We start from the raw sequence: 19,704 nt of genomic DNA, 5'->3' as shown, positions 1-19,704 counted from the left end.
AAAAAAGTTTTTCTTGCTAAATCCAAATTGCATCAGCATTTCTAAATGCAGGAGAAACTTGCAGCTGTTTCAAAAGAACATCAGCACTCAATGTTTTGGTTACAGATTGCAGGAAACCTTGGAGGAGAGAACAGGGAAGGAATGTAGCCCCAGGGAGCTCTGATTTTCTCCTTTAGGTGCTGCACTCATAACAAGCCTACCCTCAAGGATGTGCAAGTGTCCTGATGGCCTGGCAGCGAACACAAAAGCCACCTTGGAACTCCTCTGACATTTGCTCCATCCCCAGAAGTATTCAAGGCCAGGCTGGATGGGGCTTTCAGCAACCTGGTCTAGCAGAAGGTGTCCCTACCCGTGGCAGACAGTGTTGTATGAGGTGATCTTTGAAGGTCCCCTCTAACCAAAGCCCTTCTATGATTCTGTAATCTCTGTAGATGCAAGCTCTGACATTTCCTGCGCATATATTGCTAAAAATAGCAATTGTTGTTAATATTTTACTTATTAAAATAAATAATTTAAATTATTTCTTTACTTCCACCTTCATGTTTCTTTACCTTTTCCCTCAGTTTATATACTAAAATTCTTTTCCCTACCAAAATTCCAACCAAAGAAACTGGATTTGGAAGAACCACAAGATGTCAGAGCACATGCACAGACTGCATCATTGCACTTCAGCTCCTAGTTACAGTTTCAGTGATGGATAAGGGGGTTGGAAAGATGCTTAATTTTGCTCTGAGATGAGGAATATCCCCTCATCCTATGTGAAAAATGAAGAAAAATCACTTTGGAATCTGTGCCATTTGGATGATGATTTTTTTTGTTTTCCCTCCAGTTTTGTCTGGTAACATCTCCCTATTGCCCTAACCCGGAGTTCAGCATAAAAATTATTAAGGATGGCTCTCAGAGAAACCTAAACAGCAGATTTTTCAGGAAAACTCCTGGAACACTAATGCAGTCTGAAGTGGACAATGAAGAGACAAGAAAGTATTTGGACTTTACCCAGAACTCAGACTTTTTAATGCAGTTTCCTGTTCCTCTGTCTTTCTGCCTGACTCTCATCACTGAGGACATGGGGCAGCAGCCCTGCAGCCACATCCAGACACTGTAATTTAAATTGTTCCTTTGACCAACCAGTTAGTCCTTCTGCAACAGACTCAGCAGGAGGGAAGCCCTAACATGACCTCAGTGGCACCAGTGCAAAGACTGCACCCTACATCTTCCACCCACAGCCCAAACAGACATATGGAACTGTGTGGTGGAACTGCCTTTTGCCATCAACCTGACTTCCAAGCCAGGGGACACATGGATGCTGTGGACTTGTGTAACTGTCACGCTGTTGGACTGCTTTTGGAGATTGGCTTCTGCATTTACCACAGGAAAATGCTCTATCCATATTGAAATTGGATGGCAAAAAAAGTTTATTCAAGTTTCAAAGTGCATCTTCAGGATGACTGGAGTTAAAACTCTGTCTGTGAGGACCCAAAGAGCATTGTGGCAGAGCACTGATGATGTGTGCCTCGCTGTATGTTGAGTGAGGATTGCAGCTCTGTGCAATTAAGCAGCTGTGGTGAGTGTCCCTGCAGACAGAATTTGTTCTTATCTGGTACTGAATGTCTGAGGAGGTTGATGATGGTGTTTCATGCCTGGCAATGCAAACTGGCAGGTGAGGAAGGAGAAGCTCAGATGACTGATTCCTCTGAATGTATGTTGAGCTAAAGACAGCAATCAAAGTCCATCAGAGGTGTCTGTGCCCTCTGGAATTGATTATGGATAAACCAGGAGTGCTGCAGAACTGGGACAAGCGGTCATGGAGAGCTGGGTGGGAGGAGAGCTGGATGGCAATGAGGGAATGGGTCAGCAAGTGCCAGCCCTGTGTTTATGGCCTCCCTCTAGTCCCTGGGGCACATCTGAGCATGGCCCACTGTTCCATGTATCAGGCTGGCTCTCTCTATAGTTTAGGGCTGAACTATAATCAGAGCTTTCAGAGAAGGTCCTATGGGAATTCAAACAGGGGTATATCCTTTGGAGCAGAGATGTCAGGGAGTGACATATGCAGCCATCAGGGGCTGAGCTTCTATCTGTGGTTTGAACACCATGACCAACAATGCACTGTCACCCCTGAATCGAGTTCATTTAGCAGCCTGAAATTCAGGACATGTCAGAGAAAAATGGCAGGGATATGGTACATATGGCACAGACTCCAGAGTGAGTTTTTTTAGGTTTTATAGGGAAACCAGACAGTGATCACTGCAAGAACAAAGTTGACTGTTCTATTCCTTTCAAACTGATCAACAAGTTTCATTATAAAAATCATCCCCAAATGGTGACTTTCAGACTTAAAAACTGGATATGGTGAAGGTAGGGAATGAGAAAAATATTGCATATTTTATGCCAAAATCCAACAACACCTTTCTTCTCTCCCAAAATATATACTGATGCACTTTTTGAAGTACCACACAGAGTACTTTTTTCTGTAGAGGCTCTCAGTACTGCTTCACAGTTTTTACATAGCACTGAACTGGCTGCAAAACAAATAATTTTTTCTCTGGATTGAAATAAGGCAGACAGAGGACGTCAGGTTCAGATGGTAAGAGAGTTAGGCTTTTATTAGTCTTGAAATATTAGCTACCCTTGCAGATTTAAAATTTTTTCAGTTGTGAATAATTTAAATAATACTTTATATAAATAACGTATAGAAATATTGTAATTTGTAGGGTATGCAATGCATTTACATTATGATAGCCAAAATCATTTTATCAATAATGCTGGTGAAGAAAGTACCTCAGAAAGAAAGCAAGAAGCTATCAGAACAGCAATGATTTTGGTGACAGCAAGAAAGCCTTTCCAATTCAAGGAACTTCATCTAACAACTCATTTCACTCAGTGACATGCACAGTTAATTAGACTCTTCTGGAGTGATTTTTGCATTTTCTAGGGGTTTTTTTCTGTATACATGTTTATATATCTAGAAAATCAGGTAGATTTTTCAGAGGCTTTTAAAATGCTGTCCAACTTGGATACTGTCTTGCTTTGATGTTATCCTGGTGCAGCTTGTTTCTATAAAGCATGTACTGACACAAAGACATTGAGGTAGTTCCAACTTTCATTGCAAGGGAGGGGGGCTTATCCACAAAAGCAAAGCCTCCAATAAACAAATCCAGGTTATAACAGCAAGAGAAGAAGACCTTCCTAAACCATTTGAAGAAATTTCATTATTGTCTGGAACCAGCAAGCTCTTCAGAAAGTCCAAGCCCACCTTCCGAAAACCAGATATTAGCCCATGAATAAATAGATAGCAGCTCTTAAAGGTAGAACAAACTGTCAGAATTTTAGCAACCATGTTAAAAAAGAGAATATATTACTTAGGAATTAGGTCTGATCACTAAGGCAACTTGGTTTATCAAATGTCAAAGCCATTACATTTTTTGTCAAAACACTTCTCACCCAAGGTAGGAAATTTAACAAGTTGGTATACATCCCATATTTTTCACCTCCCACAGCCTTCTCCCCAGCTGATGATACCAGTAACAAAGTAAACACCATTTCTGTTGGGTTCCATGGGAGTCTCCTCCATCTTCTTGGGAGACATGATTTCAATCTGTCCTAACCAGTAAAAGACATGTTTTCTGTCACCAGGCTATGAAGGGTGAGTTTACAAATGTCCCTGTCCACATAAAGGATTTAAAGTGCTTTCACTCTTTTGACTGGCCATGCACATTCAAACATGGTCTCAAAGCCACTGACAATTCCAATTAATTCATCAGAATGTATCTAGCAAAATCTTCTGGAAGGCATGCTGGGACAACACCCTCAGAAAATGTGATAGGTTTCTCCAGTTTGAGAAAGACTGTGCTGCTTCTGCTGCTGCAAGTTTCTGTATCAAATTCAGCATGGCTAATTATTTTTTCCACTCTGTGCATTGCCTCTTACCTTTCCTTGTCTACCATCCATCCCTGTGTCAAACAATTAAAGTAGCTGTTAATAAGACAACACCAACCAGTCCAAGGCATCTCAATAATAAAAGGGACGAAAGTTTCTTGCACTCTATATAGGCAATATGCTATACAAATAAAATCAACCAATCCTGTATCCTAAGGCTATAACAATACCCATTTTGGAGAGATTTTAGAGGGCTGACAAAATACCAAGAAGGTAGGAAATCATAACTTTTGAATCAGAATAATTCTTTCAATGAAAACTTTGATAAAACATTTTTGGCTTTATTACAGTATTCCTATGGCACTGTGTATCTCATGATAGACAAGCCTCAACACAGAAGAATTTTGTCTCATTTGTAGAGCAATATAGTCAGACTTAAACAGAAAATAGATATTTATGGTCTTTCATAGCTTCAACATTCTGCATACAGAAAATAACAAATTCACATATATATTTGATCTACCTCAATTTGTATGATGTCTCTTTGGGAATTAAATAGTCAGGCAATTGGAGTTAAGGCAACTACAATTTTTGCTTTACTCTGGTACGTTGTATACAAATTTTATGACTCAGAACACCATTTTTCAGCGCCTAGAATTTGTGATAAACTACTTTTTAATAAACAACAATAGTAAATGATACATTTGAGGTTTCAAGTATGGAACAGTCCCAGTATAATATCTACATGCTGTTGAAACAGTTATTGCTAATATCTGAATGAGGCATCTGGAATTCCTCAGTGTTTGGCCAAAACAGGAAATTGCACAAAGATGTAATATTACAGCAATTTAACTACATCATTTCAGCCCTACCTGCCCACATGAATCCCTAGTTTATATTTGGCTTCTAACATACATAAAATACACTAGGTCAAGCCAAGCCTAAAGAAACTGTCTGTTCTATAAATTTGGCTATGTATTTCATTGTTAGTCAAGAGATAAAATAAGTCAGTGAGAAACAAGAGAGTAAGAAAAACTCTGCTAGAATTTGGTTTCTTGTATATGGAGAATAAAACGTGGGGCAGTTTCTTATTTTTGTGGTAAAGGGCAAAAGGAGGAGCACTTACCAACAATCCCACACCTGCAATCCACTTCTTCCCTAGGCTGCCCCTCTCAGCATTTGCTTGATGCTGAAATGGAGACATGAGATCATTCAGGGCTGGAGACTGGTGCAGAAGCACAGTAGTCACAGTAGAGTGGAATAACCCACCCCAAATGCTGACACCAGGGAAGCCTGGCTCTCCTGGGACCAGGGCTGGATGAGCACCCTGAGGAGAAAACAGCTGCCAGCCCAGGCTCCTTGGCTGCCACGGGGACGTGCTGGGTGAATGCCATTCTCCCTGCTGACCTCCATCTGCCTGCTCAAGGTCTCAGGGGATTCCTCGTTTTCAGGATGGGAATCTGATTTGCTGTGACTCCTGTGACTTCCTGACATCTAGTTCATGATTTCTGAGCTTTATGGTCAGAATAACTGGACTGCAAAGGCAAAACCAAAATGCTTGATGTATGGTACTGGGTCTTTGAATCATGTGTTGCATGCTGACAGCAAAGAGCCCCTGTCCATAACACTGAACACACTCTGTGAATGCTTTGCTGATGTTACCAGCCTCCACCAGAGCTCAGAAATACCTGATTTAAGCCAATATATAGAAAATGGAGGACTATGGTTTTCTATCTCTGTGGGAGATGGTGCCTGTGCTGTCCCTGAGGTACCAAGCTGAGCGACATGCAAGGAAACTTTCAGAGCAGAAGGACAGACAGTTGCTCTTGAAAGCAATTTCTGTCACTGAAGCGCCATTCAGCAGAGCTTGTTTGACAGGGCCCTTGATATAAAAGAATAGTTTTTTGGTCAGGAAAGTAGACCCAGTTTCCATTGCATTGAAAACAAGAGAAAACTTGTTTAACATTAATTTCAAGGAAAACTCCTTGACAGCAATCTTTTACAATCTAATTAAATATGCAGATGTCCTTGTCAGGTTTGGCTCTGCTAGATTTTTCAAGATATTAACACAAACTTTGCACATGCAAAAAGATTGGAATGTCTGAAAAATGAAAATAATTTTAATTTCTTTTAAAACTTACCCATTTTGAGCAAGTAGGCAAATTGGTTTAGCATTTTCAAAGTATTTAAAAGTTAGACATCTTCCATTATTGGTTTAATTATTGTTATGTACCTGCTGTTAATAAATCTTTTTAATTAGAAAAGAGAATAAAGTATTCAATGCTTGGAATCATAAGGTCATGATAGTAATTTTGCATTAAATTACAAAGGGTATTATAACATATATCAGACACAGAAGAATAGACTAAGACTAGTAATTGTTAACGTTCAATTTGAATGGAGGCAAAACTGATGAAACTAAATTCAGTGGCAGTAGTTATTAATGTATTTAGGTTGCCACATATTAACTGTGGAAAACATGTTGTTAGAAGAAAAGAGAAAGGCAGATTGTATTTCTTTCAGATGGACAGGTGGTATTGGAGGAGAAACAAGTGAAATATAACCCAGTTACATGATGTTACTACTACTGGAATGAAAATGAGTCTTTGTGAACTGTATACTGTAAAAGGAGAAATTTCTTGGATTTCTACTTATTTGGATCTGTAGGTGTTCAGCATGTCCCAGAGGCCTTGAAACGAGACACCAACTTTTATCAATCAAAATTCTAACCTGTTACTTTCTAACAAAATCCTCCATTGCATGAGAAGCCCGTTTCTGTCTTTGGGAGAAGAGGAATCTGAACCCTGTTGTAATCACCACTTTCTGATATGCTTTTCCCCCTGCTGGGACATGGATTTTGTAGTCCCCTGAGAGAACACACTCAATTGCACAGAACATTTTCTTGAGCTATTTTTGCTGCCACACATCCCTCACAGCTGCAAAATTTGATGTTACTAAAATTATGTCCTCTGGCTAAGGTCTTACTAAACTTGTTATAAACAGCTCAAGTAAGCCATGTGAAAGGCCTGAATAATAATTAACATTATTCTTTATGCTACAGTGGCACTGCAACACAGCAGCACTTCCTAAACGTGGTACAGATGAGATATGTCCCATAGAATGAACTATAATTGTGCTTTGTACCTACAGAAACACAGGTTTGCCATTGCCCAGGGCATAGCCAGCAGCACAGGAACATATAATTCCTCCATCTTCAGTTTTTCAGAACTGCTCACAGTTCTGAAAGCTTGCATCACTTGGTATGACTGCAAGGGAGGCAGACGTATAGGCAGGTTACAAGTTTGTGGTGACTTCATAAAAGTACAAGTAGCTTATAAAACTGGCTCACAAACATTAGCCAAACATCCCAGCACTTTAGGAAATACAGTACAGTTCCTGCAAAAGGCCTTAATAATAACCAAAGTCATATTATTGTTTAAAAAAATGGTAAGCTGTCAACATGAGGTAGAACACTATTATTCCACACCTTATGCTGTGCTTTCCAGGTGTAACTAACAACTCTCAGAGGCCAGCTCAAGGAGCAGCACCCTGTGCTTGCCAGAACAGCCATTGGACTAAGGCAAAGATGAACTTGGCTGTGGGTGAGAGGAAAAAATATCAACAGCTAAAGCATCAGTAACAAATGAGGTATTGAACTCTTGGTGGATCCCTGCAATATTCCTTTTCCATCTGTATATGGCTCATGCTACCTTAGTTCAACCCTGGTATTGCAAAACCACAGGCAGAGTGAGAGAGCTCTTTCTGGCCATAACAGTGCAAGAGCAAGTAAACTGGTCCTAAGGATGTTGTCTAACCTGTTCCTACAGATTCCTAATGAGATTCAGCAGCTTACCCACACAACTTAAAGCACTCCTTAATTAGTCTTATAATGTCTAAAAAGTGTTTCCTAATATCTAATCTGAGTAGCCCTTAGAGTGATGGGATCCTATTACTTCTTGTCCTAGCTGTTCATCCTCATGAAAATGAAGAACTCTTGCTTTTATTACATATTTTACAAATCTCTGTGGTTGCATGTTGTGGGACCAAAGGTGAAATTTTGGCTTCATCTTTACATAATTGCCTTCTATTCACATTGTCTCAGTGTTTCAGTTTCCCAAGACTGCCTGAATGCTCATCTCAATTTATGGTAGTCCTTCCAGTCTGGAATGAGGTAAAAAAACAATGAGAAAACACTCTCTTTTGTCTTGAATGTTGCTGTGAAAATATCAGTGTCAGAGGTCTTCAGACTCACCTGTGAGGAGATTTGCACTCCATACAGTTTTTCAGTCAAGTAGCATAGTTTCTTGACCAGATTTGCACCAAATTTATAGATGTTTCTCTTTCTGTTGCAATAAAAGTGTCAGATGAAATGTTGTTAGAAGCCTCCCTTAGAGGAGAGACCTGAAGTTTATTCCATCTTTTGCAGCCACCCAGCCTGTTATCCTGTATTTGGGGAAAATTGATGTGATTTTTCCCTTGGAGAAGTTTGATTTTTTTCCCAAATAGTGCAGTTGAGCAGTTTCTTTCCTCTTTGTTGGGTGCAAGTTATTTGGTACCTTAAGAAAGGAAGACTTTCTTCTTCATCAGGCACAGACTAACATTCACAGTCTTTCTTCCATTATTCAAACACTCAGCTTAGATCAGCTCTTGATTTTCACACCACATTTATCTTATTGTATTTACTCCTCAACTTTTCTGGTTTTATGTCAGGATATTAACAATTCTTTGATACAGAGCTAGGCACTTTTACACTTGTTTTTGGGGTCAGGTCACGAAAGATCTCACAGTTTTAATCAGTTGTCCTGTACTTTCCTGACCTTGGGATAGTTTTGACATATGCCTTAGATACTTTGGGGTTTTGTGGGGATTTTAGAAGTAGCATCTCTTTTAAAAATACATTAATTTTATTCTCTTATTCTTTTTCTTTACTTCATTAATGAGCTCTGTCATTTTTACAGTTACTTTCATAAAAGTTACCTTCCAACTTTGTTTGTACAGGAAGTTCTAGTCTATATTTTAACATTAAATGCACATAAATGCAGTCAGAATTGCTTTCGACATGTTTATATGAGATTATCCTCATTCTGAAGATTCTCAGGGCACCCTGTGTCCCACTAAGTACCTCTCCCATCTCATCTCTGGGATGTCAAAATCCACCTCTAACTCATAGCTCTTGTAATGGTCATGACTCAGGTGTTTGTTCGGTTGTCTCCAATCAGAGACAACAGAAAAGTAAACCATAAGGCATATTGCATCTTGTCTGCAATATGATTCATAAACTTACTCTGTAGAGAAGATCTCAGGGTCCAACCTGAAGGAGAGGTGGGATGATATATCAAGTGGAGATGGGATGATTCTGTGGAGATGTACAAAACAAAAGTGGGTGAGGGGTCATTCCCCTCTACACTGCTAAATATTGTGGGGTTCTATATGTTCCTCAGTAGCATATCAATAGTTACTAAAGATGATTTAATTATCATGTCTCTTGACAAAATCAGAAATGGCCCATTAATTGTGCTGAGCATTTGAAAACACTACATATCAACATACTGACCCCATAATTTACAACTGACACAACTCCCAGTCCAAAATGGAATTCCCCATGTGCCCTGGATGTCATTGTACTGCAGCTGGCAAAGGGAAGCAAGGCAGAGACAGCAAAGCTACCGGGTGTTCACTCATGTCCCCTGTCCTGCAAAGCAAAACTATTGACAGCAACCTGCGTGGTTTAGGCAAGGCAGCACAAAGCCAAGTTAAAGCAAACACTCTACCTGTCTGCCTCATCTGAAGGAAAAGGAGGACAACAGGAAGAAGCCACACTGTCCCACGATGACCTGCCATGCTCATCCTCCGAGCTCACTGCGCATCACCCACTGCTTTCTCTGCAGGGCTCTGGGGCAGCTGCTAAATGAGAAACACCACAGTGCAAAGGTCCTTCACTCATGAGAAAACAAAACCCCTGAGAGCAAAGTCTTTGCTCTCACTGTGCATGTCACCATGGCACAGTGTGAAGACACAAAAAAGTGAGTGTGCTGCACTGATAGCCTTGTGTTGGCAGAGCACCTCAAAAAGGCTTTTCCATGGAAATTTTGACAGACCATCTAAAACAGTCTGGCTATACAGGCAGCAAAGAGCTGGAGTAAGTGATTTGGCTCTTGCCCTTGTCCCAAGGAAGGCAGAACAACCAGAGCCAGAGCTTTGTGCCTCCTGTACACTGGGCCAAAGAGAGAAGGCAGCCCAGAAGTGAGGAGTGAATTAGCACACCAAGTTTGGAGATTTTAGACAGGCTTTTCCTTGAAGGCAGAAGCCTGAGCACTAGAGGGTACCTTAAGAGCCTCTCTGTCCACCATCCTTGGTACATACCAGCTACAGCCTAAGCCAGCTGTGTCTGCTTGCCACGAGGAATTCTGGTATCTTAAAATCCACCTCCTTACTCAGCAGCTGTGTGCGGTGCCCCTTTCCTGGACTTTGCATTCTGTTCAAATCTGCTATGTGAAATTACTCCTGAATCATTTATCTACATTAAAAAAAGAGAGTGCTTTAATTCCTCCTTTTGTTGCAGGCCCTAGGGTTGCTTATGACCTTTGATAGGAGGTCCAGAGGCAAGCAGATGTTTCACCCATGCCTCTCAGCACAGCAGAGATGCTGGCACAGAAAGAGCAATGGACAGGAAGTGATGCCTTCAGCTACCTCAACACCTTTCCAGCCCAGTCTGTGTTTTGCTTCAGTCCTCAAGCTCTGCTTCAGCAGAAGAAAGCCCTGAGCAAGCGTATGGAAGTAGGATTTGAGTAGGACCCTGACCTGAGGTTTTCCTTTGAACAGGGAAATTGAGCACAAGGCACAGTACCCATGGGACGAGGGACTTGAGCAGGAATCCAGTGCACAGAAGAAGCCAGGGAACAAACACTGCTGAGTAGACTTTGAAGAAAGCCCACTGAGGAGTTCTACAGGCCAAGACCATCATGCTGGGGTAGCTGACCTGCCCACTCACTTTCCTGCCCACAATTAGGGCTGGCTGCAGCAATACTCCCTGTTTGCAGAGTTGTATTTCGAGTTTGTCAGTCTGCTTTGCTCACAGCACCTGCTGTGTGAAACAAGCCAGTACCAGCTCAAAGCCTGAGAAAGAAGTAGCAGGTGTCTAATGAAGTTCAGTGTTCCTCAGAGCACAGGGGAGCATAAGAGATTGGAGGAGCCTTGGAAAAGCCATCAGAATTGTCAGTGGAATAGAGGCTCTGTCAGCAAATGGGGCTCTGTTAGAGAAAAACCCAACCAAAGGAGAACAAAAGAGAAAGAATGTTTTATTTCAAATGCTGGTGTACATCAATATTGCACCTAACAGGAACATCTAGACCAATACACTTGTAAGGAGCTTTCCACTCCTCAGCCATACATAATCCAGAACAAGATATAGAAAACAGTGAATGTGCACATATATTTTTTTCCAATGAACAGAGTGTACAAATAAAAATAAAGTGAAGTACAATCCTTACAAAGCAAAACCCCTTTTAATGAGCAGCTGTGATCTGAGCAGGCCATTTGTGGAACATGTGGCCATTTAGCACCAAACACTGATTAATTAATTGTGTCTCAGCTTTTACCATGCAAGATCCCCTGCTCCTTAATCTTCTGGTCATGTCTAAAGGCAGAAGCTCAACAACTCCAGTAAGGACAAACTCCCTGCTGAGCCAGATGGCCGCAATATGAGGATTAACTGAGTCCTGTCCTTCCTGCTTTCATCATGACTCGGGACTGCTCAGAACATGTTTAACAGCCTCTGGTAGGAGCACTGGTGTCAACACATAGGAACCAAAATGGCCATTGATAAATAACTGAAAGAAGCCAAAGACTCTGCTCAGAAGCCTTTTTGTTTGGAGAAATTCCCTCATTCAACCAATTCTAAACTCCTCCACAGTCCACAGGGAGGTGCTTTAAAGACAGGAAGACTACAAATGGAAGCTGACCATAACTTTAAGGAACCAGATTTCAAAACCAGCTTAGCAGATGTGCAGGAAAAGAAAGTTTCCATTACCAATCCTGCATCTTGGTAGCTAGCAAGAAGGATCAAGGGACACACCACCACTACAAACTCATGACTGTTCTTACCCAACGCAAGAATCGGGACAGTTTAGTGTAGACACCGTATTTACCCTTCCTTGCACATCCTTCTCCCCAGCTAACAATTCCAGTAACAAAGTAAGTATCCTTGTATCTGGTCACATGGGGGCCACCACTATCTCCTTGGCAAGCATCTTTTTCCTCTGTGTCATAACCAGCACAGAACATGTTCTCAGTAAATACATAGCTAGTGGACTGCTTGCAAGTGCTCCTATTAACATAGGGGACTTCGAGCACCTTCAGTTTTTTTGAGAGTTCTCCACCATCAAATTCATGCCCAAAGCCACTAACCCTCCCAGATCTTTGGTTCATCAGAACTTCATTAGCAAAGTCTGCTTTGGGGAGACACGCTGCGACGACGTACTCCGAAAACCTGATAGGCTCCTTCAGCTTTAATAAGGCAATGTCATTATCATAAGTCTCAGCAACAAACTTGGAGTGAACGAATATTTTGTCCACAGTGTGCATTGATTCAGATGGCTCTTTCTTCTCTCTGTCTACTTCACCTGTACAAGAGCATTAAAAGGGTCATTAATGTGGAGAAAGGGTAAGAATTTTAGAATTTAAGATGACACTGTGTTGATCCTGTGTCCTGGCTCAAAAGGGAAGCAATGATAAATCTGAATCAGTTCTTTTGTGCTCTATTCAATGAGTCAAACAATGAGTTTGTTCCCACAAGAACAAACCTGGATGCTTATGAAGTGCTAGGAATGACGAGCTCTGTTACAGCAGAAGCACTGCTCTGCTGAACACATCAATAGCCAACAGTTCTAGAATATTTGACTATAGTAATGACTAGAGTAATCACTCTCAGCTAGCTGGCAGAGAAGAAGGAGAGGCACCTGTTGTTACAAACAGGATTCTCACAATAACAAGAAATTATAAAAAGCAGCAGAAAGGTAAAACACCTGAAGTGTGTTAAGGGAGTACATCTCACAGGAGATTTATGGCACAGAAGGTTAAGCACAACAGATAGTCATCCCACCTCAGAGGAGTAAAAGAAATAATCACTCACCAACAACAACTTTGATTTCTTTGGATTGGTTTATGCAATGAGCTGCAGTAAGTATAAAATTTTCACTCAGAACAGTTCCACCACAAAACACTTTTCCTTCCTCATCTATCAGAACAGCCTGCGAATGAAAACAGGTAAGTGCAGAAGGAGCAAGTGCAGGTTACTGTCCATGAACTATGAAGAGCTAACTGCTTTCTCTGCACATTACAGAGATGCTTCTTACAGCAGTGTGTATGTGGCCCTCCAGGTCTCTCCTGTTACCACATTCTCAGGTGCAGAGGTCACAGACTGACTTCTGCTGCTACAGATTCTCGACTGACTTTATGTCAAGTTGACATTTGGCTTCCACACAACCTCACTCCCAGTGCTGAGCAACGTCCCTGAGGCACTGACCGGCTGAGCAGGCAGAGCGCACACTCCAGATCACCCCATCCCTTGGACTTTCTCCCTCAAAGAATGTCCCAAATACAGGAATTCATTTTGGCTGGCCCAAACTCAAGAGTAAAACTGAGACACGAGGCTGTATTTGTGAAGTAAAACGCTGGCTTTCTCTGTTTTATCACCCTGCTCCCAGGTGTGCTGCCTCAGTGGATGGTCTCAGACAGAACCAAAATGTAACCTGCAAAAATGGCCTGGGAGACCAGCATGACCCAAAAGTCCTCTCTGGGGATAGAGTAGGCAGCTCCATCAAAAATGGCACAAAGCCTTTTGTTTAGACACTGTGAGGCTGCAGTTTGCAGAACAGCACATCCAAGTGCCCAGGGCCACACAGTTCAGCTACGTCTCACTGCCACTGGCACATGGCACAGGTCACATTCAGAAGGCAACAGCTGGAAAGAGCCACTGCTCACCTTGCCTCACACACACTCTGCCCCATGCAGGGCAAACCCCCCTCCATTTACCTGCCATGGGCATTGGCCAGGAGGACACTCATCCCCACCAACTATCCTGGTATCCACATATGGAGTCTTGCTGCTTGTTCTGTTGTCAGGGGGAGGGGTTGGGCTTTCTGTGGTAATTGCAAAGCCCTCCTCTGCGCTCGTTCCGTTTGCAAAAGTCATTTCTTCATCACTTGTTCCATTGCTATAGTCAGCGGGTGAAAGAACAGACCTTTTCTGCCTTGCCACAAAAACTTTTCCACAAGGGAATTTTACTGTGAAGAGAAGAATGTTAAAATTGAAGAAGAAGAGAAACACCAGCATATGAAAAAACATCTTGGCAACATCAAGGAAACTGAGTGGAGTAATGTGGCTCACAAGAACAACAAGTTATTTTTTAAAGGATATAAAGAACAACATCATGATCATATGTTTGAGATGTCTGACCAGCCTTCTTACAAGAGTCTAAAAATGTACAGGTGTAAGTAGCATTAATTATGAGTATTGAATATTTTCAGTTTCTATAAAAAGAAAGGTTCTGAAAAGAAAGTTTTGCAGGCTGACACTTTATGTGGTGTGGCAGCAGCCTCAAGGGAGACAAAGAGTTACATTGTCCCACCTGAAACCCCTTGTGAAGGATGGCCCAGGTGCTCTGATTGGCTTTGAGTCCCTGGGGGGTTCTCCCTTGGTGTGCTTCTACTGGTCCCTGACCCTGAATTCCACCCTCAAAGGTGGAAACCCTTGAGAGTTCTGTCCCTCAAAAACCCCTGCTGTGCCTCTGTTCAGGGCTCTCTGGTCTGGACCTGACTTTCTTCCCATGCTGAATAAATGGTTTCATGAACTGGAGCCCGTCTCGGTGTTTCACGCTGGTCCCCAGAATCCTGCTGCTTCCCTGGACAAGATCCTGAGATTGCTGACTGCAACATTGTGGTGTTTAAGTATTTAAGAATATTAGTTATTACTGCAATTAGTTTTCATTTGACAGCAATGGAACCTGGTAATTTGCTGAGAGGCACCTTGCAAAGGGTCTAAAAACACTTAGATCTTGATCCAATCCATCACAGCACCTCACAAATGGAAGGCTTTGGAAATCTCTTGGCTTCACTGTTGAGTCTATGTCATGTAGGATACTGGTGGTTTGAAAACCATTCTTCAACTGTAGACCAACACATCCCTTAACTGTGAAACAAGTCTCACCACCACTGCTATTGATTTGTCTCGTGGCTTTGTACCTGTTGCAACACAGCGTTTGCCATCCTCTGCTAGAGCATACCCATCTGCACAGGAACACAGCACATCCTTCCGTCCATCTCTTCTGACACTGCAGAACTGCTCACAGTCGCCGTTGTTTATTCTGCAGAACTTGGGTATGACTATAAAAGAGACGGTGGGAGAAAAACTCTACACAAACACTGACTTCACGGAACATCCGCAAGTTCTCCAAAACAAAACACGCTCTTTAGATGGGATCTGTATCCCCAACTGCCGAGCACCTGAAGCACCTTTTAGGAACCCCTCACGTGAGTGCTGAACATCAGCTTGTGCCTTACAAAGCAGCTGCATCCAGCCTACAAAATGTACTTGCCAAGTCCAAGTGGGCCCAGTGGCCATGGCATGGTGAGCTCAGAAAAGCAGAGACAAATTGTCAGGGAAAGAATGAACAAAACTCACCGAGAACATAACTGTGTAAATCCTCACATGACATCTCCCTCCTGCCCTAAAACACTCAACTCCTCATCACTCCCCTCCATGCTGTGACTGCACCTCAGTTCCACACTCCCACTCTTACTGCTGGGCTAATGATACACCCTCCCATGGCAAGATCACAGTGGCAGCTCTCTGCCACAGTGTGAGCCCCAGGAAGGATTTCCATCTAAAACATGTTTCCTTGCAAGGCTCCCTGGGAAGATCACCACCACAGCTCTCTAAAGCAGAAACTTACCAAATTCACAGTTCTTGCCTTGATAGCCATCCAAGCACGTGCAAGTGTAGGAACCAATTCCATCTTTACAGTGGCCACCATAGTGGCAAGGATTTGAACTGCATTGGTTCCCATCTGCAAAAACAAACCAAAACACAAATTATTGGAAGAGTGCAAGTATTTTCAGTGAACACGGAAGGGCTCTTTGTTTTCTTAAGCCATCTTTCATCCTTCCTTTTCCAATATAGGTCCTGTGAGTTGCCACATTCCAGATGGAACAAACAGTATAAATGCAATCATTCCAAACCTGCAATGATTCATCTACATATCCTCAGTTTTGCAATCTCTTTTTGGTGGCTACTCTTTGACAGTGTGTACACAAGCCTTTTTTTTGTAGCAAAGTAAAGTAATACATAGTGGACAGAGTCTACGTAACTTCCAGTGTATCCTGTAAAACCAGTCAGAAATTTCTATATTGCAACTACTTGCTAAAACCCGTCACTTTTTATATCCTGAAAGCTGATTTCAGGCCTCCTGCATATCTTCTTCCTGCAGAGCTGTTAATTTTAAGACACAGATATCATCATATTAAACAAAAACTAGTAAAATTCCCAAACTTTAAGAAAACCTGCTAAATACAGATGAGCAGGCCTGATGTCTGTATTGTTTAGAGCACCAAAATTTTCCCACTGTATCCACTGAGGTACGAGTTTGAGCTGGAATTTATTACCTCTTACTTCATGCTGCCCACATCTATGCTGGCATCTCAAGTTCTGCAGCCTTTCTTCCTTTACCAGACACAACTGTCTGACCTGACTCCAGGGCCCCAGCCACACATATCTCATAAACTCAGTATTATGGAGGACAGGGAGGTAACTCTGCATTTGGAGACACATTTCATGTAGCAGCTCTTTCTCTCCCATCTCTGGTGTTGACATGGTCTTTCCCATTTAATGCTTTGCTGCAAAAAATGTGTTCACTCCTCACACATGTTCTCTGGGATGCACTGTGTCATACAAGAAGTAGGATATCCAGAAAAGTGACACTTGCTTAATAATTCATTACTTTAGACAAGAAAAAAATCTAATTTCTAAATTTTAGCACCTGTTCACCCCCTGTTTGGAGCAGGGTCAGAATAGGTGGGACAATTTATTTTATCAAGTACAGCTATGATGTTTGTGTGGAGAATTAGAAAATCACAGCGTTATATGGGGTAGGGTACTTGTTCTCCTCTGCACAGTAAAACATTGTGGGAATAATTTTGTCCCTCAGAAGCTTACAAATGGATAGTAAGGATTTTTAATTATCATGTCTCTTGACAAAATCAGAAATGGCCCATTAATTGTGCTGAGCATTTGAAAACATTACATATCAACATACTGACCCCATAATTTACAACTGACACAGCTCCCAGTCCAAAATGGAATTCCCCATGTGCCCTGGATGTCATTGTACTGCAGCTGGCAAAGGGAAGCAAGGCAGAGACAGCAAAGCTACCGGGTGTTCACTCATGTCCCCTGACCTACAAAGCAAAACTATTGACAGCAACCTGCGTGGTTTAGGCAAGGCAGCACAAAGCCAAGTTAAAGCAAACACTCTACCTGTCTGCCTCATCTGAAGGAAAAGGAGGACAACAGGAAGAAGCCACACTGTCCCACGATGACCTGCCATGCTCATCCTCCGAGCTCACTGCGCATCACCCACTGCTTTCTCTGCAGGGCTCTGGGGCAGCTGCTAAATGAGAAACACCACAGTGCAAAGGTCCTTCACTCATGAGAAAACAAAACCCCTGAGAGCAAAGTCTTTGCTCTCACTGTGCATGTCACCATGGCACAGTGTGAAGACACAAAAAAGTGAGTGTGCTGCACTGAAAGCCTTGTGTTGGCAGAGCACCTCAAAAAGGCTTTCCCATGGAAATTTTGACAGACCATCTAAAACAGTTTGACTATACAGGCAGCAAAGAGCTGGAGTAAGTGATTTGGCTCTTTTCCTTGTCCCAAGGAAGGCAGAACAACCAGAGCCAGAGCTTTGTGCCTCCTGTACGCTGGGCCAAAGAGAGAAGGCAGCCCAGAAGTGAGGAGTGAATCAAGGTACCAAGTTTGCAGATCTTGGCAAGCACATTGCAAAGATGTTACCCACCAGCTCCGTCATAATCACAAGGACAGAGCACACTTCCCCAAAGCCATTGATTTCCATCCCTTTATGAATGTTGGGGGGTGTTCTTGTTTGAAAGCAAACCAGAGGGAGATCCCAAGTCAGAAATACAATTTAATTGGAAAATTAAAATAAATGTAATAATACAGAAGCAATGCCATAGTTAGAATACAACCTGATACCGTGTCTGTCTGCGTGTTTGTAGCAGTCCTATTAATTGGTGGCTGCGGTCGTCTTGAAGTGATAGATGCTCTGTTGAAGCAGTGATCCTGTAGAAGGGTTTGATCTTCCTCTGAAGGTCCAGTGGTGGTTATGCAGCTCTTGTCCTCTGGGAATTCAGTGGATAAGGCTGATTGTGGTGTTCCAAGGCTCAGAATATATCCAGGTAGGAATGCTTGGCTCCTCCTCCTGGGTGGAGCATCTCACAATGGGACAATGTAATTTTAGCAGTCATGCAGTGAGACCCAATGAACCATTAACAGAAGATATCCCCCTGGAGTGATCAGGGGTGAGTCATGAAGGAGATAAGGAACATTGCCCCACTTGGTTTAAACAACATATGAAGACTGTGATAGAATACATACTTCTGGTTACATTTTACATTGTAACCTAAGACAGAAGGTTATGGGATTTATATGCTGTTTTCTCTTGTTCAAACCACCCCAAGAGGACAGCTCTTGACAGGGCACTGTTGTCTGGGAATCAGACTATGGAAGACAATCCTGACAGGTGAGTCATCTGTGCCAGGGAGCAGGACACAGGAAGCTTTTTCTTGTCATGCTAGTGCAGGACACAAAGGCACAATCCTAACAGGGACACTCTGCTTATGTTGCTCACCTGGAAAGACTGACAAGGGCACCCAGCCCAGCCTACTGAGACAACAGGGGATCAAGTTGACCTCTATTATACTTTTGGCATGCTGCCCAAGGCTCCAGGAAAGATGCTATCTGGAAAGATGCTTCCAGTTGGACACTGGGCCTGCTGCAGAGTGTTTTCCTCCCATACTGTGGGATACTATAAGAAAAGGCAGCTTGTCCACACTGGTTACTTAGGGCAGCCCCCATCATGCTGCACACCTGACAGCTACTTACACATCCCACTCTGGAAGACAACCGGCCCCAGAGACTTCACTGCCCTTCTAGGAAAATCCACTGCAGGGCATCTCTAGCCACAGGACTTACCATGCTTCCTTTCTTCCCTTAAGCCCTTGAGGACTGGCTTTTCCTTGAAGGCAGAAGCCTGAGCACTAGAGGGTACCTTAGAGCCTCTCTGTCCACCATCCTTGGTACATACCAGCTACAGCCTAAGCCAGCTGTGTCTGCTTGCCACGAGGAATTCTGGTATCTTAAAATCCACCTCCTTACTCAGCAGCTGTGTGCAGTGCCCCTTTCCTGGACTTTGCATTCTGTTCAAATCTGCTATGTGAAATTACTCCTAAATCATTTATCTACATTGAAAAAAGAGAGTGCTTTAATTCCTCCTTTTGTTGCAGGCCCTAGGGTTGCTTATGACCTTTGATAGGAGGTCCAGAGGCAAGCAGATGTTTCACCCATGCCTCTCAGCACAGCAGAGATGCTGGCACAGAAAGAGCAATGGACAGGAAGTGATGCCTTCAGCTACCTCAACACCTTTCCAGCCCAGTCTGTGTTTTGCTTCAGTCCTCAAGCTCTGCTTCAGCAGAAGAAAGCCCTGAGCAAGCGTATGGAAGTAGGATTTGAGTAGGACCCTGACCTGAGGTTTTCCTT

At 42.6% G+C, this 19,704-nt stretch overlaps 1 protein-coding gene and 1 pseudogene across 2 annotated transcripts; both read right to left on the bottom strand.

Annotated features, from left to right (window-relative positions):
- Positions 1 to 3,230: 3,230 nt before the first annotated feature.
- On the bottom strand, positions 3,231 to 3,944 carry LOC111944755 (coagulation factor X pseudogene; annotated as a pseudogene).
- Positions 3,945 to 11,153: 7,209 nt separating this feature from the next.
- Positions 11,154 to 18,223, bottom strand: LOC147654023 (coagulation factor X-like). 2 transcript variants are annotated; one of them, XM_086880230.1, is made up of 7 exons: positions 18,135 to 18,223; positions 17,407 to 17,539; positions 15,827 to 15,940; positions 15,117 to 15,257; positions 13,909 to 14,159; positions 13,007 to 13,124; positions 11,154 to 12,497 (listed from the first exon to the last, which is right to left on the bottom strand). In XM_086880230.1, exons 2-7 carry the CDS (start codon positions 17,480 to 17,482, stop codon positions 11,956 to 11,958), a joined length of 1,242 nt encoding a protein of 413 aa, XP_086736356.1. In that variant the 5' UTR covers positions 17,483 to 17,539; positions 18,135 to 18,223; the 3' UTR covers positions 11,154 to 11,955. The 2 variants fall into 2 exon arrangements, with proteins under 2 accessions (XP_086736356.1, XP_086736357.1); XM_086880231.1 differs by having other exon boundaries at positions 17,407 to 17,536; positions 18,135 to 18,220.
- Between the last annotated feature and the right edge of the window lie 1,481 nt (positions 18,224 to 19,704).

Source organism: Cyanistes caeruleus, chromosome 3 (genome assembly GCF_971803275.1).
Source record: "Cyanistes caeruleus chromosome 3, bCyaCae1.hap1.1, whole genome shotgun sequence".
Lineage (NCBI taxonomy): Eukaryota > Metazoa > Chordata > Aves > Passeriformes > Paridae > Cyanistes > Cyanistes caeruleus.
This window is presented reverse-complemented; position numbering and strand designations above follow the sequence as displayed.

Bases quoted from the DNA above. Each gene is read 5' to 3' on its own strand.
- LOC147654023 (XM_086880230.1), bottom strand. From the start codon at position 17,482: ATGAGCATGGCAGGTCATCGTGGGACAGTGTGGCTTCTTCCTGTTGTC. The intron at 14,160-15,116 runs GTACAAAGCCAC...TTCTCTTCACAG, and splicing joins CAAACGCTGTGTTGCAACAG to TAAAATTCCCTTGTGGAAAA. The intron at 13,125-13,908 runs GTAAATGGAGGG...TTTCATTCGCAG, and splicing joins CTGGCCAATGCCCATGGCAG to GCTGTTCTGATAGATGAGGA.